Below are 15,070 nucleotides of genomic sequence, written 5' to 3' on the forward strand. Positions count from 1 at the left end.
ATCAGCTGATCTAACTGATCATGTGCTGCTCCATGAGTTCTCCTAGGCTGGGCCATCACTAATAGTCACTAATGGTTTTAGCTTTCCTAAAGGAAATGAGGGGTCTAGAACCCGCAACCTCAGATGATCCAGTACTTAACTGAAACTCACACCAGTGTTTGTAGATTACCGCCTTAAAGGGAACCTTAACTGTGGGGAAAAAACAAAAATTCACTTACCTGGGGCTTTGCCAAGCCTCCTGCAGCCGTCCTGTGCCCGCGCCGGTCCTTCGGTGCCCTCCGGTCTCCCTCCGCGGCTAAGTTTCGTCTTCGGCCGACTGCCAGTCGTCCTCCAGCAAAGCGTCCTCTTCTTCCGCATTCCCTGACGTAAAGCACGTCATCCGGACGCGCTTTACGGCTGGGTATGCGTTCCATGGACGCGCTTTATGGCGCTTTGTCAGGAAATGCGGAAGAAGAGGACGCTTTGCCGGAGGATGACTGGCAGTCGGCCGAAAACGAAACTTAGCCACGGAGGGAGACCGGAGGGCACCGAAGGACCGGCGCGGGCACAGGACGGCTGCAGGAGGCTTGGAATTTCTTTTTTCCCCCACAGTTAAGGTTCCCTTTAATTCTCTCAGCCATTGGAGAGTAATCAAACACACAAGTGAGGGCTTTCCCTTTTCGTCCACGATTTCGTTTTTCCCTACTTTTGTTAGTCATCAAATCAGTATGCTCTAGAGCATCCACTCTTTTGTACGCATGATTCAAATCCAACATGGGATATCCCCTAATGGACAGTCTGATGGTCAGTTCTTTGCTTTGGAGGACAAAATCCTCTCTTTTGGAATTGTTGCGTTTAAGCCTTACAAACTGTCCGTAGGGGATAGCCTGTATCTAGGGATGAGCGTAATGACCTAATTACGAATTTCCGAAATTTCGCGAAATTACTACAATTACGATTTTAGCAGTAATCGAAATTTCGTAATTTTCGCAAATTACGCAAATTTTCGTAATTACGATTACGAAATTTAGTATTTTAAAGTTTGCAAAGGTTTCTATCCCTCTAGATGCCTAAAATGAATAATCAATCCTCCTCCTCCTCCTCCTCCTCCTCCTCCTCCTCCTCCTCCTCCTCCTCCTCCTCCTCCTCCTCTCTCTCTCTCCCCCTCTCTCTCTCTCCCCCTCTCTCTCTCTCCCTCTCCCCCTCTCTCTCTCTCCCCCTCTCTCTCTCTCCCCCTCTCTCTCTCTCTCTCTCTCTCTCTCCAGAGATCTGTAGTATTTCAAAACCATACTCACATTCATGACATGTCCAGGGATCAAACCCAGGCCAACCACATGGAAGACAGCTATGCTCACCACCATACCACCAAACACACACTAAATAGACTGCTAACCTAAATCTTACTTGTAGACAGTCATATGAGACACATGCTGGGTGCAGGGCTTTGTGATTGGACCATGGACCATGCGATAGAGTGAGGTGCAAAAATGAAATCATGCCTAGCAGAGGATGGTTTCACAATGCTAAATGCTAGGCTGGCTGTGGTGCAATTGGTTAGTGCGTCTGGCTGGTAACAGCAACTTTACAGGTTCGATTCCATCCAGGCATGTCTTTTCCTTTTGCGTTCAACAGTTGTCCAAACAGAGCCAACAGAGCCCCAGATAGCCATGTAGAGTTAGGTCACAGCTAGCCTGGCTGTGGTGCAATTGGTTAGTGTGTCTGGCTGGTAACAGCAAGGTTACAGGTTCAATTCCATCCAGGCATGTCTTTTCCTTTTGCGTTCAACAGTTGTCCAAACAGAGCCAACAGAGCCCCAGATAGCCATGTAGAGTTAGGTCACAGCTAGGCTGGCTGTGGTGCAATTGGTTAGTGCGTCTGGCTGGTAACAGCAAGGTTACAGGTTCGATTCCATCCAGGCATGTCTTTTCCTTTTGCGTTCCACAGTTGTCCAAACAGAGCCAACAGAGCCCCAGATAGCCATGTAGAGTTAGGTCACAGCTAGCCTGGCTGTGGTGCAATTGGTTAGTGTGTCTGGCTGGTAACAGCAAGGTTACAGGTTTGATTCCATCCAGGCATGTCTTTTCCTTTTGCGTGCGCGCGCTGCGCCATTGAACCCCATGGGGTATTTTGCGTGCGTAAAACTTTACGCATGCAAAACTTTGTGCTCGGTGTTTGGACAACTGTTGAACGCAAAAGGAAAAGACATGCCTGGATGGAATCGAACCTGTAACCTTGCTGTTACCAGCCAGACACACTAACCAATTGCACCACAGCCAGGCTAGCTGTGACCTAACTCTACATGGCTATCTGGGGCTCTGTTGGCTCTGTTTGGACAACTGTTGAACGCAAAAGGAAAAGACATGCCTGGATGGAATCGAACCTGTAACCTTGCTGTTACCAGCCAGACGCACTAACCAATTGCACCACAGCCAGCCTAGCATTTAGCATTGTGAAACCATCCTCTGCTAGGCATGATTTCATTTTTGCACCTCACTCTATCGCATGGTCCATGGTCCAATCACAAAGCCCTGCACCCAGCATGTGTCTCATATGACTGTCTACAAGTAAGATTTAGGTTAGCAGTCTATTTAGTGTGTGTTTGGTGGTATGGTGGTGAGCATAGCTGTCTTCCATGTGGTTGGCCTGGGTTTGATCCCTGGACATGTCATGAATGTGAGTATGGTTTTGAAATACTACAGATCTCTGGAGAGAGAGAGAGAGAGAGAGAGAGAGAGAGAGAGAGAAAGGAGGAGGAGGAGGAGGAGGAGGAGGAGGAGGAGGAGGCTGGCTGGCTGGCTGGCTGTGCTATTCATTTTAGGCATCTAGAGGGATAGAAACCCTTACAAACTTGAAAAAGTAAAATTTCGGTTGGAGACACGAAATTCGTCATTACGGGAGTGAAATTTCGATTACGAAATTGTAAATTACGATTTGAAAATTAATTACGAAATTACGAATTTGGGTCGTAATGTTAAATTTCGCATTCGTAATAAAAGCAGTTCGAAATTTCGAAAATTTCGGCTCATCTCTACCTGTATCGTGTGTGGAGGGTGGAAGCTGGTCTGGAGGAGCATGGAGTTGGTAGCGGTGGACTTTCTGTATCCTCTGCTTAGGACTTTTTGATCCTCAACATATAGTTCCAGGTCGAGAAAGTGTAAACTGGTTTCCGCCAACTAGCCCGTGTACAGGAACTATGTGGACCATGAGAGGTCTTGTTTTTGGTGACCTCTTTTAACCCAATAAATAGTTGTTTTTTGTTTTTTTTTGCAATTGTAACATCCCTACATATTTACTAGTTGTTGGGTAGATTGTTTATTTCTTTGATTTCTGAATTGTTGTAGAGTCGCTCACGAAGAGTGGATTATTTCACTGAGAAGTCATTGCAATCGGCGCAAAAACACCTGAACGTGGTAGATGCAAAAGTACGGGAGTTCCGGTGAGTGATTGTGTAAACAACAATACTTTCAAGCTAAACGCAATACTGATGAGGTTTCTAAAAATAATTAAATTCCAGGGTGCCATTAACTAACTCTGCGACAAGCTGTCGGACGGGGACCTGATGGTATTCAACAGAATAGGGAGGGGGAGGAGCCTTATTTAGGGATAGCACAAGGCTGTTGCACTTAACCACAACTTGCAAAACTCAGCCACATCAATCAGTCATCAGCGGACAAATCTGCTAGCCACTATACACACACAGACTCCTGTGCTACAAGGAAATTTGTCCCAGTCTATAGGAGAACAATTTCATACACTGTGCTCCCAGGTGATCTGTCCCCGTCTATGGCAATTCCATACACTGATAGAAAACTCCACGCTCTCAGGCTGGCGGTCACGTACTCTATATTAGCCTCTGGCTGCGAGATCTAGGAACTGCAAGCTTTCTGTCCTGGGAAGATAGGTACACTTATGTGAAGATGGATTTTGAATACTGATAGATGGAAGAAACTCCTCGTTTGAGGAGGCAGTAGGGCAATGCAGAGATCACACAGAGGTGATGGGTATGGATAGGGGGAGGGATCCCTGGGAAGGTGTAGCAATTACTCCTGCAAATCTTTTTACAGATGGAATGGTAATATTCTGACACACACAAACAATAACAAAACCAGCCCGTGAGATGCAACGAAATGGGGTGAATTTGTTGGTAGATGGATGTGCTTGGAGGAAATCCACACAAGCATGAAGACAACATACAAACTTTATGTGCATAGTGTCCTGAAGGAGGCACTGCAATGCACGATGCTAGCCACTGTGTCACCTTGTATTCACCTTTATAAATGGACTCCATGGTTACTAATGAGAAGCCTGGAACAGAACCCTCTCTGCCTGACCTGAGGATGCCCCTGCTCAGGGTGCAGATATGTACAGTAGTGACGGTCGGAAATGCTAATGTCCATTTCTGCTGAAATTCCGATTTCTGATTTTTCGGTCTTCCGATTTTCCGTTTTTCTGATTTTTGAGAACCGTTTTACTATTCGAGAATGCAAAAATTAAAAAAAGAAAAAAAAACGGAAATCGGTCTTGTGGTTGGTCTAAAATTAACATTTTACAGTAAAGTTCTGCATTCTGTAATTGGTCCAATGCTTCAGAATTCTGTGATGGGGCTAAAATTACAAAGTTGCGATAAATCGAATTTCCTCGGAATTCCGATTTCCAAATTCCAATAGGAAATTCAGATTTCCGAACGAAAATGCAAAAATTTCAATTCCGCAAAATCCATATGAGCATGCCTAATGTACAGTCTTAAGCAGCATGTGGCCAGACATTGGCCTCAATTCACTAAGCTTATCTCATGCTTTTAATAATGTTTCTAGAGTTATCACCATGGTGAGAAGGCATGTAGTATTCAGGAAACATTTTGCTTCAGGCAAACCGAAAGTTAACTCTTCTGTCTTTAAATTAACTCTTTGATCCTTAAAATAACTCCAGAATTCTAAAGTTAAAGACAGGCTGTTAAATAAGGGCTGGTTCAGACGGACGTCTGCGTGGCGTCTCGTCTGGGGGCGTTGCGGCGGCTGCGCGGTCAGGCTTTCAGTAGCCTTCTGTCGCGTCGTGATGCGTCGCGTTTTTTTCTTCCCCTAGGGGAACATTAGCCGTCGCGGTTGGCCGCTCCCTGGAAGCAACATGTCGCTTCCAGGGGCAGCCCGAACGCTCGCGAAATTCGGGACCCGAACGCCGCGTTCGGGTAAAAGCGCGCAAAAGCTCGGTGTAAACGCTCCCATTCACTTGAATGGGAGCGTTTACCGCGACGTTCCGAGCGCTTGCAGTAAACGCTCCGCAAGCGTCCGTCTGAACCAGCCCTAACTGTGTTTGAGAATAACTACAGAGTAGGTAACTTAAGGAATGAAAAGGTAAGATAACTCTCTCACTGTGTGGAGGTAAGTTTTTTCTTGCCTTATTATCTCCAGCATGATCTTAGTGAATTGAGACCATTGTCCTGAAGCAAAAGCGACTGTTCCTTCAGCAAATCTTGTCTTTTCTTCCTCATGGTTCAATGCAGATGGTTTTTCCCACAAGACAGTGTTGAAGATTTGATCAGTGGTCTTGCATGCTTGAATGTGTCATGGCATCTACTCCTCAGTGAGGGTTCTGGTTCATATAAAATGAATTTTTAGGTTGTCGGTCCAGAGAGTTGAGTCCTCTTGAAGTAGGTTCCAAGTGAAGCCTGGAGTTCACATAAAGTGAGCCTTCTGTCTTCTTGCAGTAGTTTTTTTTAGATACTTAACAATATAGTGGGAAGCCTCAGCAAACCAGATCGTGCAGAGAAGAAAATGCCATGCATGAGCGGCTTTACTGGCGTGCGTGTCTTTACTGGCATGCGCTTATATGCGGTGGAAGTTTGGCCGTGATAAACCTTTTTTTTTGGGGGGGGGGGGGGTTTAGAATGTACATGTTGAGATACCTGAAGGTGTGCCTTCACAGACATCCGCACAGTATTCCATTGTCTACCCCTGACCGAGAACACAAACATCCGCAATATATTCCATTGTCTACCCCTGACAGAGAACACAAACATGCGCAACATATTCCATTGTCTACCCCTGACCGAGAACACAAACATCAGCAACATATTCCATTGTCTACCCCTGACCGAGAACACAAACATCAGCAACATATTCCATTGTCTACCCCTGACCGAGAACACAAACATCTGCAACATATTCCATTGTCTACCCCTGACAGAGAACACAAACATCCGCAACATATTCCATTGTCTACCCCTGACAGAGAACACAAACATGCGCAACATATTCCATTGTCTACCCCTGACCGAGAACACAAACATCCGCAACATATTCCATTGTCTACCCCTGACCGAGAACACAAACATCAGCAACATATTCCATTGTCTACCCCTGACCGAGAACACAAACATCCGCAACATATTCCATTGTCTACCCCTGACCGAGAACACAAACATCCGCAATATATTCCATTGTCTACCCCTGACAGAGAACACAAACATGCGCAACATATTCCATTGTCTACCCCTGACCGAGAACACAAACATCCACAACATATTCCATTGTCTACCCCTGACCGAGAACACAAACATCCGCAACATATTCCATTGTCTCTTATCCACAAGAGGTCAGCGCTCTTAGCTTTAAATAAATAGTATCTACACTGCAAGAGAAACCTATACCAGTTTGCCTCCTCTTATATAAAACAATGCACAAATCCACTCATATTCCATTGTCTGCACCTGACCGAGAAACACAAACACCCACAAAATATTCCATGGTCTACCCCTGACAGAGAAATACAAACACCCGCAACATATTCCATGGTCTACTCCTGACAGAGAAACACAAACACCCACAAAATATTCCATGGTCTACCCCTGACAGAGAAACACAAACACCTGCAACATATTCCATGGTCTACCCCTGACAGAGAAATACAAACACCTGCAACATATTCCATGGTCTACTCCTGACAGAGAAACACAAACACCCGCAACATATTCCATGGTCTACTCCTGACAGAGAGACACAAACACCTGCAACATATTCCATGGTCTACTCCTGACAGAGAGACACAAACACCTGCAACATATTCCATGGTCTACCCCTGACAAACACAAACACCCGCAACATATTCCATGGTCTACTCCTGACAGAGAGACACAAACACCTGCAACATATTCCATGGTCTACCCCTGACAGAGAAATACAAACACCCGCAACATATTCCATGGTCTACCCCTGACAGAGAAATACAAACACCCGCAACATATTCCATGGTCTACCCCTGACAGAGAAATACAAACACCCGCAACATATTCCATGGTCTACCCCTGACAGAGAAATACAAACACCCGCAACATATTCCATGGTCTACCCCTGACAGAGAAATACAAACACCCGCAACATATTCCATGGTCTACTCCTGACAGAGAAATACAAACACCCGCAACATATTCCATGGTCTACCCCTGACAGAGAAATACAAACACCTGCAACATATTCCATGGTCTACTCCTGACAGAGAAATACAAACACCCGCAACATATTCCATGGTCTACCCCTGACAGAGAAATACAAACACCTGCAACATATTCCATGGTCTACTCCTGACAGAGAAATACAAACACCCGCAACATATTCCATGGTCTACTCCTGACAGAGAAATACAAACACCCGCAACATATTCCATGGTCTAGCCCTGACAGAGAAATACAAACACCTGCAACATATTCCATGGTCTACTCCTGACAGAGAAACACAAACACCCGCAACATATTCCATGGTCTACCCCTGACAGAGAAACACAAACACCCGCAACATATTCCATGGTCTACTCCTGACAGAGAAATACAAACACCCGCAACATATTCCATGGTCTAGCCCTGACAGAGAAATACAAACACCCGCAACATATTCCATGGTCTACTCCTGACAGAGAAACACAAACACCTGCAACATATTCCATGGTCTACTCCTGACAGAGAAATACAAACACCCGCAACATATTCCATGGTTTACCCCTGATAGAGAGACACAAACACCCGCAACATATTCCGTGATCTACCCCTGACAGAGAAAAACACCTGCAACATATTCCATGGTCTACCCCTGACAGAGAAACACAAACACCCGCAACATATTCCATGGTCTACTCCTGACAGAGAAACACAAACACCTGCAACATGTTCCGTTGTCTGCCCCTGACAGAGAAACACAAACACCTGCACCATATTCCATGGTCTACCCCTGACTGAGAAACACAAACACCTGCAACATATTCCATGGTCTACCCCTGACAGAGAAACACAAACACCTGCAACATATTCCGTTGTCTGCCCCTGACAGAGAAACACAAACACCTGCAACATATTCCATGGTCTACCCCTGACAGAGAAACACAATCACCCGCAACATATTCCGTGGTCTACCCCTGACAGAGAAACACAAACACCTGCAACATATTCCATGGTCTACCCCTGACAGAGAAACACAAACACCTGCACCATATTCCATGGTCTACTCCTGACAGAGAAACACAAACACCTGCAACATATTCCATGGTCTACTCCTGACAGAGAAATACAAACCCCGGCAACATATTCCATGGTCTACCCCTGACAGAGAAACACAAACACCTGCACCATATTCCATGGTCTACTCCTGACAGGGAAACACAAACACCTGCAACATATTCCATGGTCTACTCCTGACAGAGAAACACAAACACCTGCAACATATTCCATGGTCTACTCCTGACAGAGAAATACAAACACCCGCAACATATTCCATGGTCTACTCCTGACAGAGAAATACAAACACCCGCAACATATTCCATGGTCTAGCCCTGACAGAGAAATACAAACACCCGCAACATATTCCATGGTCTACTCCTGACAGAGAAACACAAACACCCGCAACATATTCCATGGTCTACCCCTGACAGAGAAACACAAACACCCGCAACATATTCCATGGTCTACTCCTGACAGAGAAATACAAACACCCGCAACATATTCCATGGTCTAGCCCTGACAGAGAAATACAAACACCTGCAACATATTCCATGGTCTACTCCTGACAGAGAAATACAAACACCCGCAACATATTCCATGGTTTACCCCTGATAGAGAGACACAAACACCCGCAACATATTCCGTGATCTACCCCTGACAGAGAAAAACACCTGCAACATATTCCATGGTCTACCCCTGACAGAGAAACACAAACACCCGCAACATATTCCATGGTCTACTCCTGACAGAGAAACACAAACACCTGCAACATGTTCCGTTGTCTGCCCCTGACAGAGAAACACAAACACCTGCACCATATTCCATGGTCTACCCCTGACTGAGAAACACAAACACCTGCAACATATTCCATGGTCTACCCCTGACAGAGAAACACAAACACCTGCAACATATTCCGTTGTCTGCCCCTGACAGAGAAACACAAACACCTGCAACATATTCCATGGTCTACCCCTGACAGAGAAACACAAACACCTGCAACATGTTCCGTTGTCTGCCCCTGACAGAGAAACACAAACACCTGCACCATATTCCATGGTCTACCCCTGATAGAGAAACACAATCACCCGCAACATATTCCGTGGTCTACCCCTGACAGAGAAACACAAACACCTGCAACATATTCCATGGTCTACCCCTGACAGAGAAACACAAACACCTGCACCATATTCCATGGTCTACTCCTGACAGAGAAACACAAACACCTGCAACATATTCCATGGTCTACTCCTGACAGAGAAATACAAACCCCGGCAACATATTCCATGGTCTACCCCTGACAGAGAAACACAAACACCTGCACCATATTCCATGGTCTACTCCTGACAGAGAAACACAAACACCTGCAACATATTCCATGGTCTACCCCTGACAGAGAAACACAAACACCTGCAACATATTCTATGGTCTACCCCTGATAGAGAAACACAAACACCTGCAACATATTCCATGGTCTACTCCTGACAGAGAAACACAAACACCTGCTACATATTCCATGGTCTACCCCTGATAGAGAAACACAATCACCCGCAACATATTCCATGGTCTACTCCTGACAGAGAAACACAAACACCCGCTACATATTCCATGGTCTACTCCTGACAGAGAAACACAAACACCTGCACCATATTCCATGGTCTACCCCTGATAGAGAAACACAAACACCCGCAACATATTCCATGGTCTACCCCTGACAGAGAAACACAAACACCCGCTACATATTCCATGGTCTACTCCTGATGGAGAAACACAAACACCTGCAACATGTTCCGTTGTCTACCCCGATAGAGAAACACAATCACCCGCAACATATTCCATGGTCTACCCCTGACAGAGAAACACAAACACCTGCAACATATTCCATGGTCTACTCCTGACAGAGAAACACAAACCCCGGCAACATATTCTGTGGTCTACTCCTGACAGAGAAACACAAACACCCACAACATATTCCATGGTCTACCCCTGACAGAGAAACACAAACCCCGGCAACATATTCCATGGTCTACTCCTGACAGAGAATTACAAACCCCGGCAACATATTCCATGGTCTACCCCTGACAGAGAAACACAAACCCCGGCAACATATTCCATGGTCTACCCCTGACAGAGAAACACAAACACCGGCAACATATTCCATGGTCTACCCCTGACAGAGAAATACAAACACCCGCAACATATTCCATGGTCTACCCCTGACAGAGAAACACAAACACCGGCAACATATTCCATGGTCTACCCCTGACAGAGAAACACAAACATCCGCACAGTATTCCATGGTCTACCCCTGACAGAGAAACAGGGGCAGGCCCATTATTTTTCAATCTACCCTCAAACTAGTACTAGAATGAATTTCCTGCAAAATGTTTCTATCCTCTTAGCCTGTTGTCCTTGTTCTAGAATTGTGCACTTGGAAAAGTTCCAGCAGACACTTTTGGATGAGATTGAAAGGTTTGAAAAAGATGCCAAAGCGCTAAAGCAAATGGAAAAAGAAAGCATCGTAAGCACTTATTTATTAAAAAATTTCCGCTCCCTCTCACCTGCATCTGTTAGTGGAAAACTTGGCAGCATATCAATGTCTTTCCTTGGTGAGCTTGCAGAGAGGGTGAGATTAGAGATAAACGTGTCACCTGTGTGGTTGTCTCTCTGTCCTTGTCCCGTTCCTCACCCTGATCCCTCATCCTCCATGCTGTGCCGTCATCGCCGGACACCACAGATCATATCTGCAGCTTACTCAGCCCTGTCTTGTGTCTTACAGAATTTCTGGAGCCAGCAGATACAAGTCCTGAAACTCTGTCACAAGAATGAAAAGAAAAGGTCAGTTCTCCTCCATTGAGGCAAAACTCTCCGCCTGTCCCTCCCAAACCCACTGACCCTCTCTGATTGCAGGATCCACTAACCCTCTCTCAGATTACTGGATCGACTTACCCCCTCTGTGATTGCAGGATCCACTACCCCCCCCCATCTGATTGCAGGATCCACTAACCCACTCTCTGTGATTGCAGGATCCACTAACACCCCCCCCCCTCTGATTGCAGGATCCACTAACCCTCTCTCTGTGATTGCAGGATCCACTAACCCTCTCTCTGTGATTGCAGGATCCACTAACCCTCTCTCTGTGATTGCAGGATCCACTAACCCTCTCTCTGTGATTGCAGGATCTACTAACCCCCTCTGTGATTGCAGGATCCACTCACACCCCCCCCCCCCCCTCCGCTTGCAGGATCCACTAACACTCTCTCAGATTGCTGGATCGACTAACCCTCTCTGAGTTTGCATAATCCGCTAACCCTCTCTGTGGTTGCAGGATCCACTAACTCTCTCTGTGATAGCAAGATCCACCAACCCTCTCTCTGGCCTAGTGCACACCAGAGCGGTTCGGCTGCGTTTTGCGATCCACTTGCGGCTGCGGATACGCTTGGGTAATGTATATTCAATGGGCTGGTGCATACCAGAGCGGGAGGCGTTTTGCAGAAACGCATACTCCCGGGCTGCTGCAGATTTTGGATTGCGGAGGCGTTTCTGCCTCCATTGTAAAGTATGGGAAAAACGCAAGCCGCTCTGAAAAACGGCAGTTCAGAGCGGTTTTGCAGGTGTTTTTGTTACAGAAGCTGTTCAGCTTTACTGTAACAATATATGAAATCTACTACACCAAAAACGCTTCCCAAAACAACGCTACAGAAAAATAAGAAAAAGCATTTAAAAATCTGCTAGCATTTTGCGGATCTGCTAGCGGTTTTTGGTGTGCACCAGGCCTCTGTGAATGCTGGATCCACTAACCCTCTCTCTGTGATTGCTGGATCCACTAAGTCTGTGATTGCTGGATCCACTAACTCTGTGATTGCTGGATCCACTAACTCTGTGATTGCAGGATCCACTAACTCTGTGATTGCTGGATTCACTAACTCTCTCTGTGATTGCAGGATCCACTAACCTTCTCTCTGTGATTGCAGGATCCACTAACCCTTACTCTGTGATTGCTGGATCCACTAACTCTGATTGCTGGATCCACTAACTCTCTCTGTGATTGCTGGATCCACCAACTCTCTCTGTGGTTGCAGGATCCACCTCTCTGTAGTTGCAGGATCCACTAACTGTCTGTGGTTGCAGGATCCACTAACTGTCTGTGGTTGCAGGATCCACTAACACTCTCTCTGTGATTGCAGGATCCACTAACCCTCTCTCTGTGATTGCAGGATCCACTGACCCTCTCTGTGATTGCAGGATCCACTGACCCTCTCTGTGATTGCAGGATCCACTAACTCTCTCTGTGATTGCAGGATCCACTAACTCTCTGTGCGGTTGCAGGATCCACTAACTCTCTCTGTGGTTGCAGGATCCACTAACTCTCTCTGTGGTTGCAGGATCCAAAAACCCTCTCTGATTGCAGGATCCACCAACCCTCTCTCTGTGATTGCAGGATACACTGACCCTCTCTGTGATTGCAGGATCCACTAACTCTCTCTGTGATTGATGGATCCACTAACCCTCTCTCTGTGATTGCAGGATCCACTAACTCTCTATGATTGTATGATCCTCTAACTCTGTGCGGTTGCAGGATCCACTAACTCTCTGTGGTTGCAGGATCCACTAACTCTCTCTGTGATTGCAGAATCCACTAACACTCACTGTGATTGCAGGATCCACTGACCCTCTCTGTGATTGCAGGATCCAATAACTCTGTGTGATTGCAGGATCCACTGACCCTCTCTGTGATTGCAGAATCCACTAACACTCTCTGTGATTGCAGGATCCACTGACCCTCTCTGTGATTGCAGGATCCACTAACTCTCTGTGATTGCAGGATCCACTGACCCTCTCTGTGATTGCAGGATCCACTAACTCTCTGTGTGATTGCAGGATCCACTGACCCTCTCTGTGATTGCAGAATCCACGAACACTCTCTGTGATTGCAGGATCCACTGACTCTCTCTGTGATTGCAGGATCCACTAACTCTCTGTGATTGCAGGATCCACTGACCCTCTCTGTGATTGCAGGATCCACTAACTCTCTGTGATTGCAGGATCCACTGACTCTCTCTGTGATTGCAGGATCCACTAACTCTCTGTGTGATTGCAGGATCCACTGACCCTCTCTGTGATTGCAGAATCCACTAACACTCTCTGATTGCAGGATCCACTGACCCTCTCTGTGATTGCAGGATCCACTAACTCTCTCTGATTGCAGGATCCACTGGCCCTCTCTGTGATTGCAGGATCCACTAACTCTCTGTGTGATTGCAGGATCCACTGACCCTCTCTGTGATTGCAGAATCCACTAACACTCTCTGTGATTGCAGGATCCACTGACTCTCTCTGTGATTGCAGGATCCACTAACTCTCTGTGATTGCAGGATCCACTGACCCTCTCTGTGATTGCAGGATCCACTAACTCTCTGTGATTGCAGGATCCACTGACTCTCTCTGCGATTGCAGGATCCACTAACTGTCTGTGTGATTGCAGGATCCACTGACCCTCTCTGTGATTGCAGAATCCACTAACACTCTCTGTGATTGCAGGATCCACTGACCCTCTCTGTGATTGCAGGATCCACTAACTCTCTCTGATTGCAGGATCCACTGGCCCTCTCTGTGATTGCAGGATCCACTAACTCTCTGTGTGATTGCAGGATCCACTGACCCTCTCTGTGATTGCAGAATCCACTAACACTCTCTGTGATTGCAGGATCCACTGACTCTCTCTGTGATTGCAGGATCCAGTGCCTCAAGGCCTCCTTCCAGAACAATGTGTCTCTCTGCTTGGACAATGAAGACAGGATTTACAATACAGAAGTATATAACTGATACTCAGCTATATTGCCACAAGTGTGCACTGCCATCATTATAACCTAGTGGAGTAAATGATAGTAAATAAACACCCTGCCTTAAGGTGCCCATTAACAGTATAATCTTCCAAGCTATCAGATCGGGGCTGCGATGATGGTTCCAATCTATCAGAAGCCAGCGATGTACCCATTGTTCCATCGATCCATGTTTCAGATCGATTACATTGATTACATCAGATTACATGACATTTTTCCTTCCAATTTATGGATCCCTGATTGGCCAGTTGATGGTTGGGAGATTGTTCCATTAATGAGCACCTATATCTCCACCTGACTATACGACAGACCTCTGCATTGCATAAAATCTGGGTAGAGAATATGGCGCACCTTGGAATCGGCCTACTCCAAATTGACAGGAAGTGCGTCTGATTGGCCCAATTGCAAGCAGCATACCATTTGCATTAAATTTACATGCAAACTGTGAATTATAATTATCATCTCCTTCACTGTATGTTAATATGGGGGCGTACCTCTAGTCAGACTTCCATACTCTGCATGTAAGCCTGTCAGCTCTTGAGGCTCTTGAGGACCTCTGTTGTGATCTAAACATTTTATGGTCAGGTTGCTATAAAGTTCCTGTTCTGGCAAATCTACCTTCCGCTAGTGACACAAAGTATGAATAAAGCTTCAATAATGTCCCCAAATGCCTCACGTCTGCTGTCTGCTCCTTCCTGTCTTTATTACAGTGGACATTAAGGATACAATTTTGTCATCAGATGCAATCTTTCAAATGATGTTATGATAG

At 46.1% G+C, this 15,070-nt stretch overlaps 1 protein-coding gene across 5 annotated transcripts in view; it reads left to right on the forward strand.

Annotated features, from left to right (window-relative positions):
* The window catches only part of SYCP2 (synaptonemal complex protein 2), a 198,514-nt gene extending 183,682 nt beyond the window's left edge, over positions 1-14,832 (forward strand). For 4 of the 5 annotated variants that reach the window (XM_068263657.1, XM_068263661.1, XM_068263659.1 and 1 more), the window contains exons 40-43: positions 3,321-3,415; positions 10,880-10,979; positions 11,238-11,296; positions 14,194-14,831. In XM_068263657.1, coding sequence (XP_068119758.1) covers positions 3,321-3,415; positions 10,880-10,979; positions 11,238-11,296; positions 14,194-14,284 — 345 coding nt within the window. In that variant the 3' untranslated portion in view covers positions 14,285-14,831. Of the gene's footprint in view, positions 1-3,320; positions 3,416-10,879; positions 10,980-11,237; positions 11,297-14,193 lie in introns of all 5 variants that reach the window. The other variant, XM_068263662.1, reaches the window with a different exon arrangement.
* Positions 14,833-15,070: the final 238 nt, after the last annotated feature.

The sequence above is a fragment of the Hyperolius riggenbachi genome, chromosome 12 (assembly GCF_040937935.1).
Source record: "Hyperolius riggenbachi isolate aHypRig1 chromosome 12, aHypRig1.pri, whole genome shotgun sequence".
Classification (NCBI taxonomy): domain Eukaryota; kingdom Metazoa; phylum Chordata; class Amphibia; order Anura; family Hyperoliidae; genus Hyperolius; species Hyperolius riggenbachi.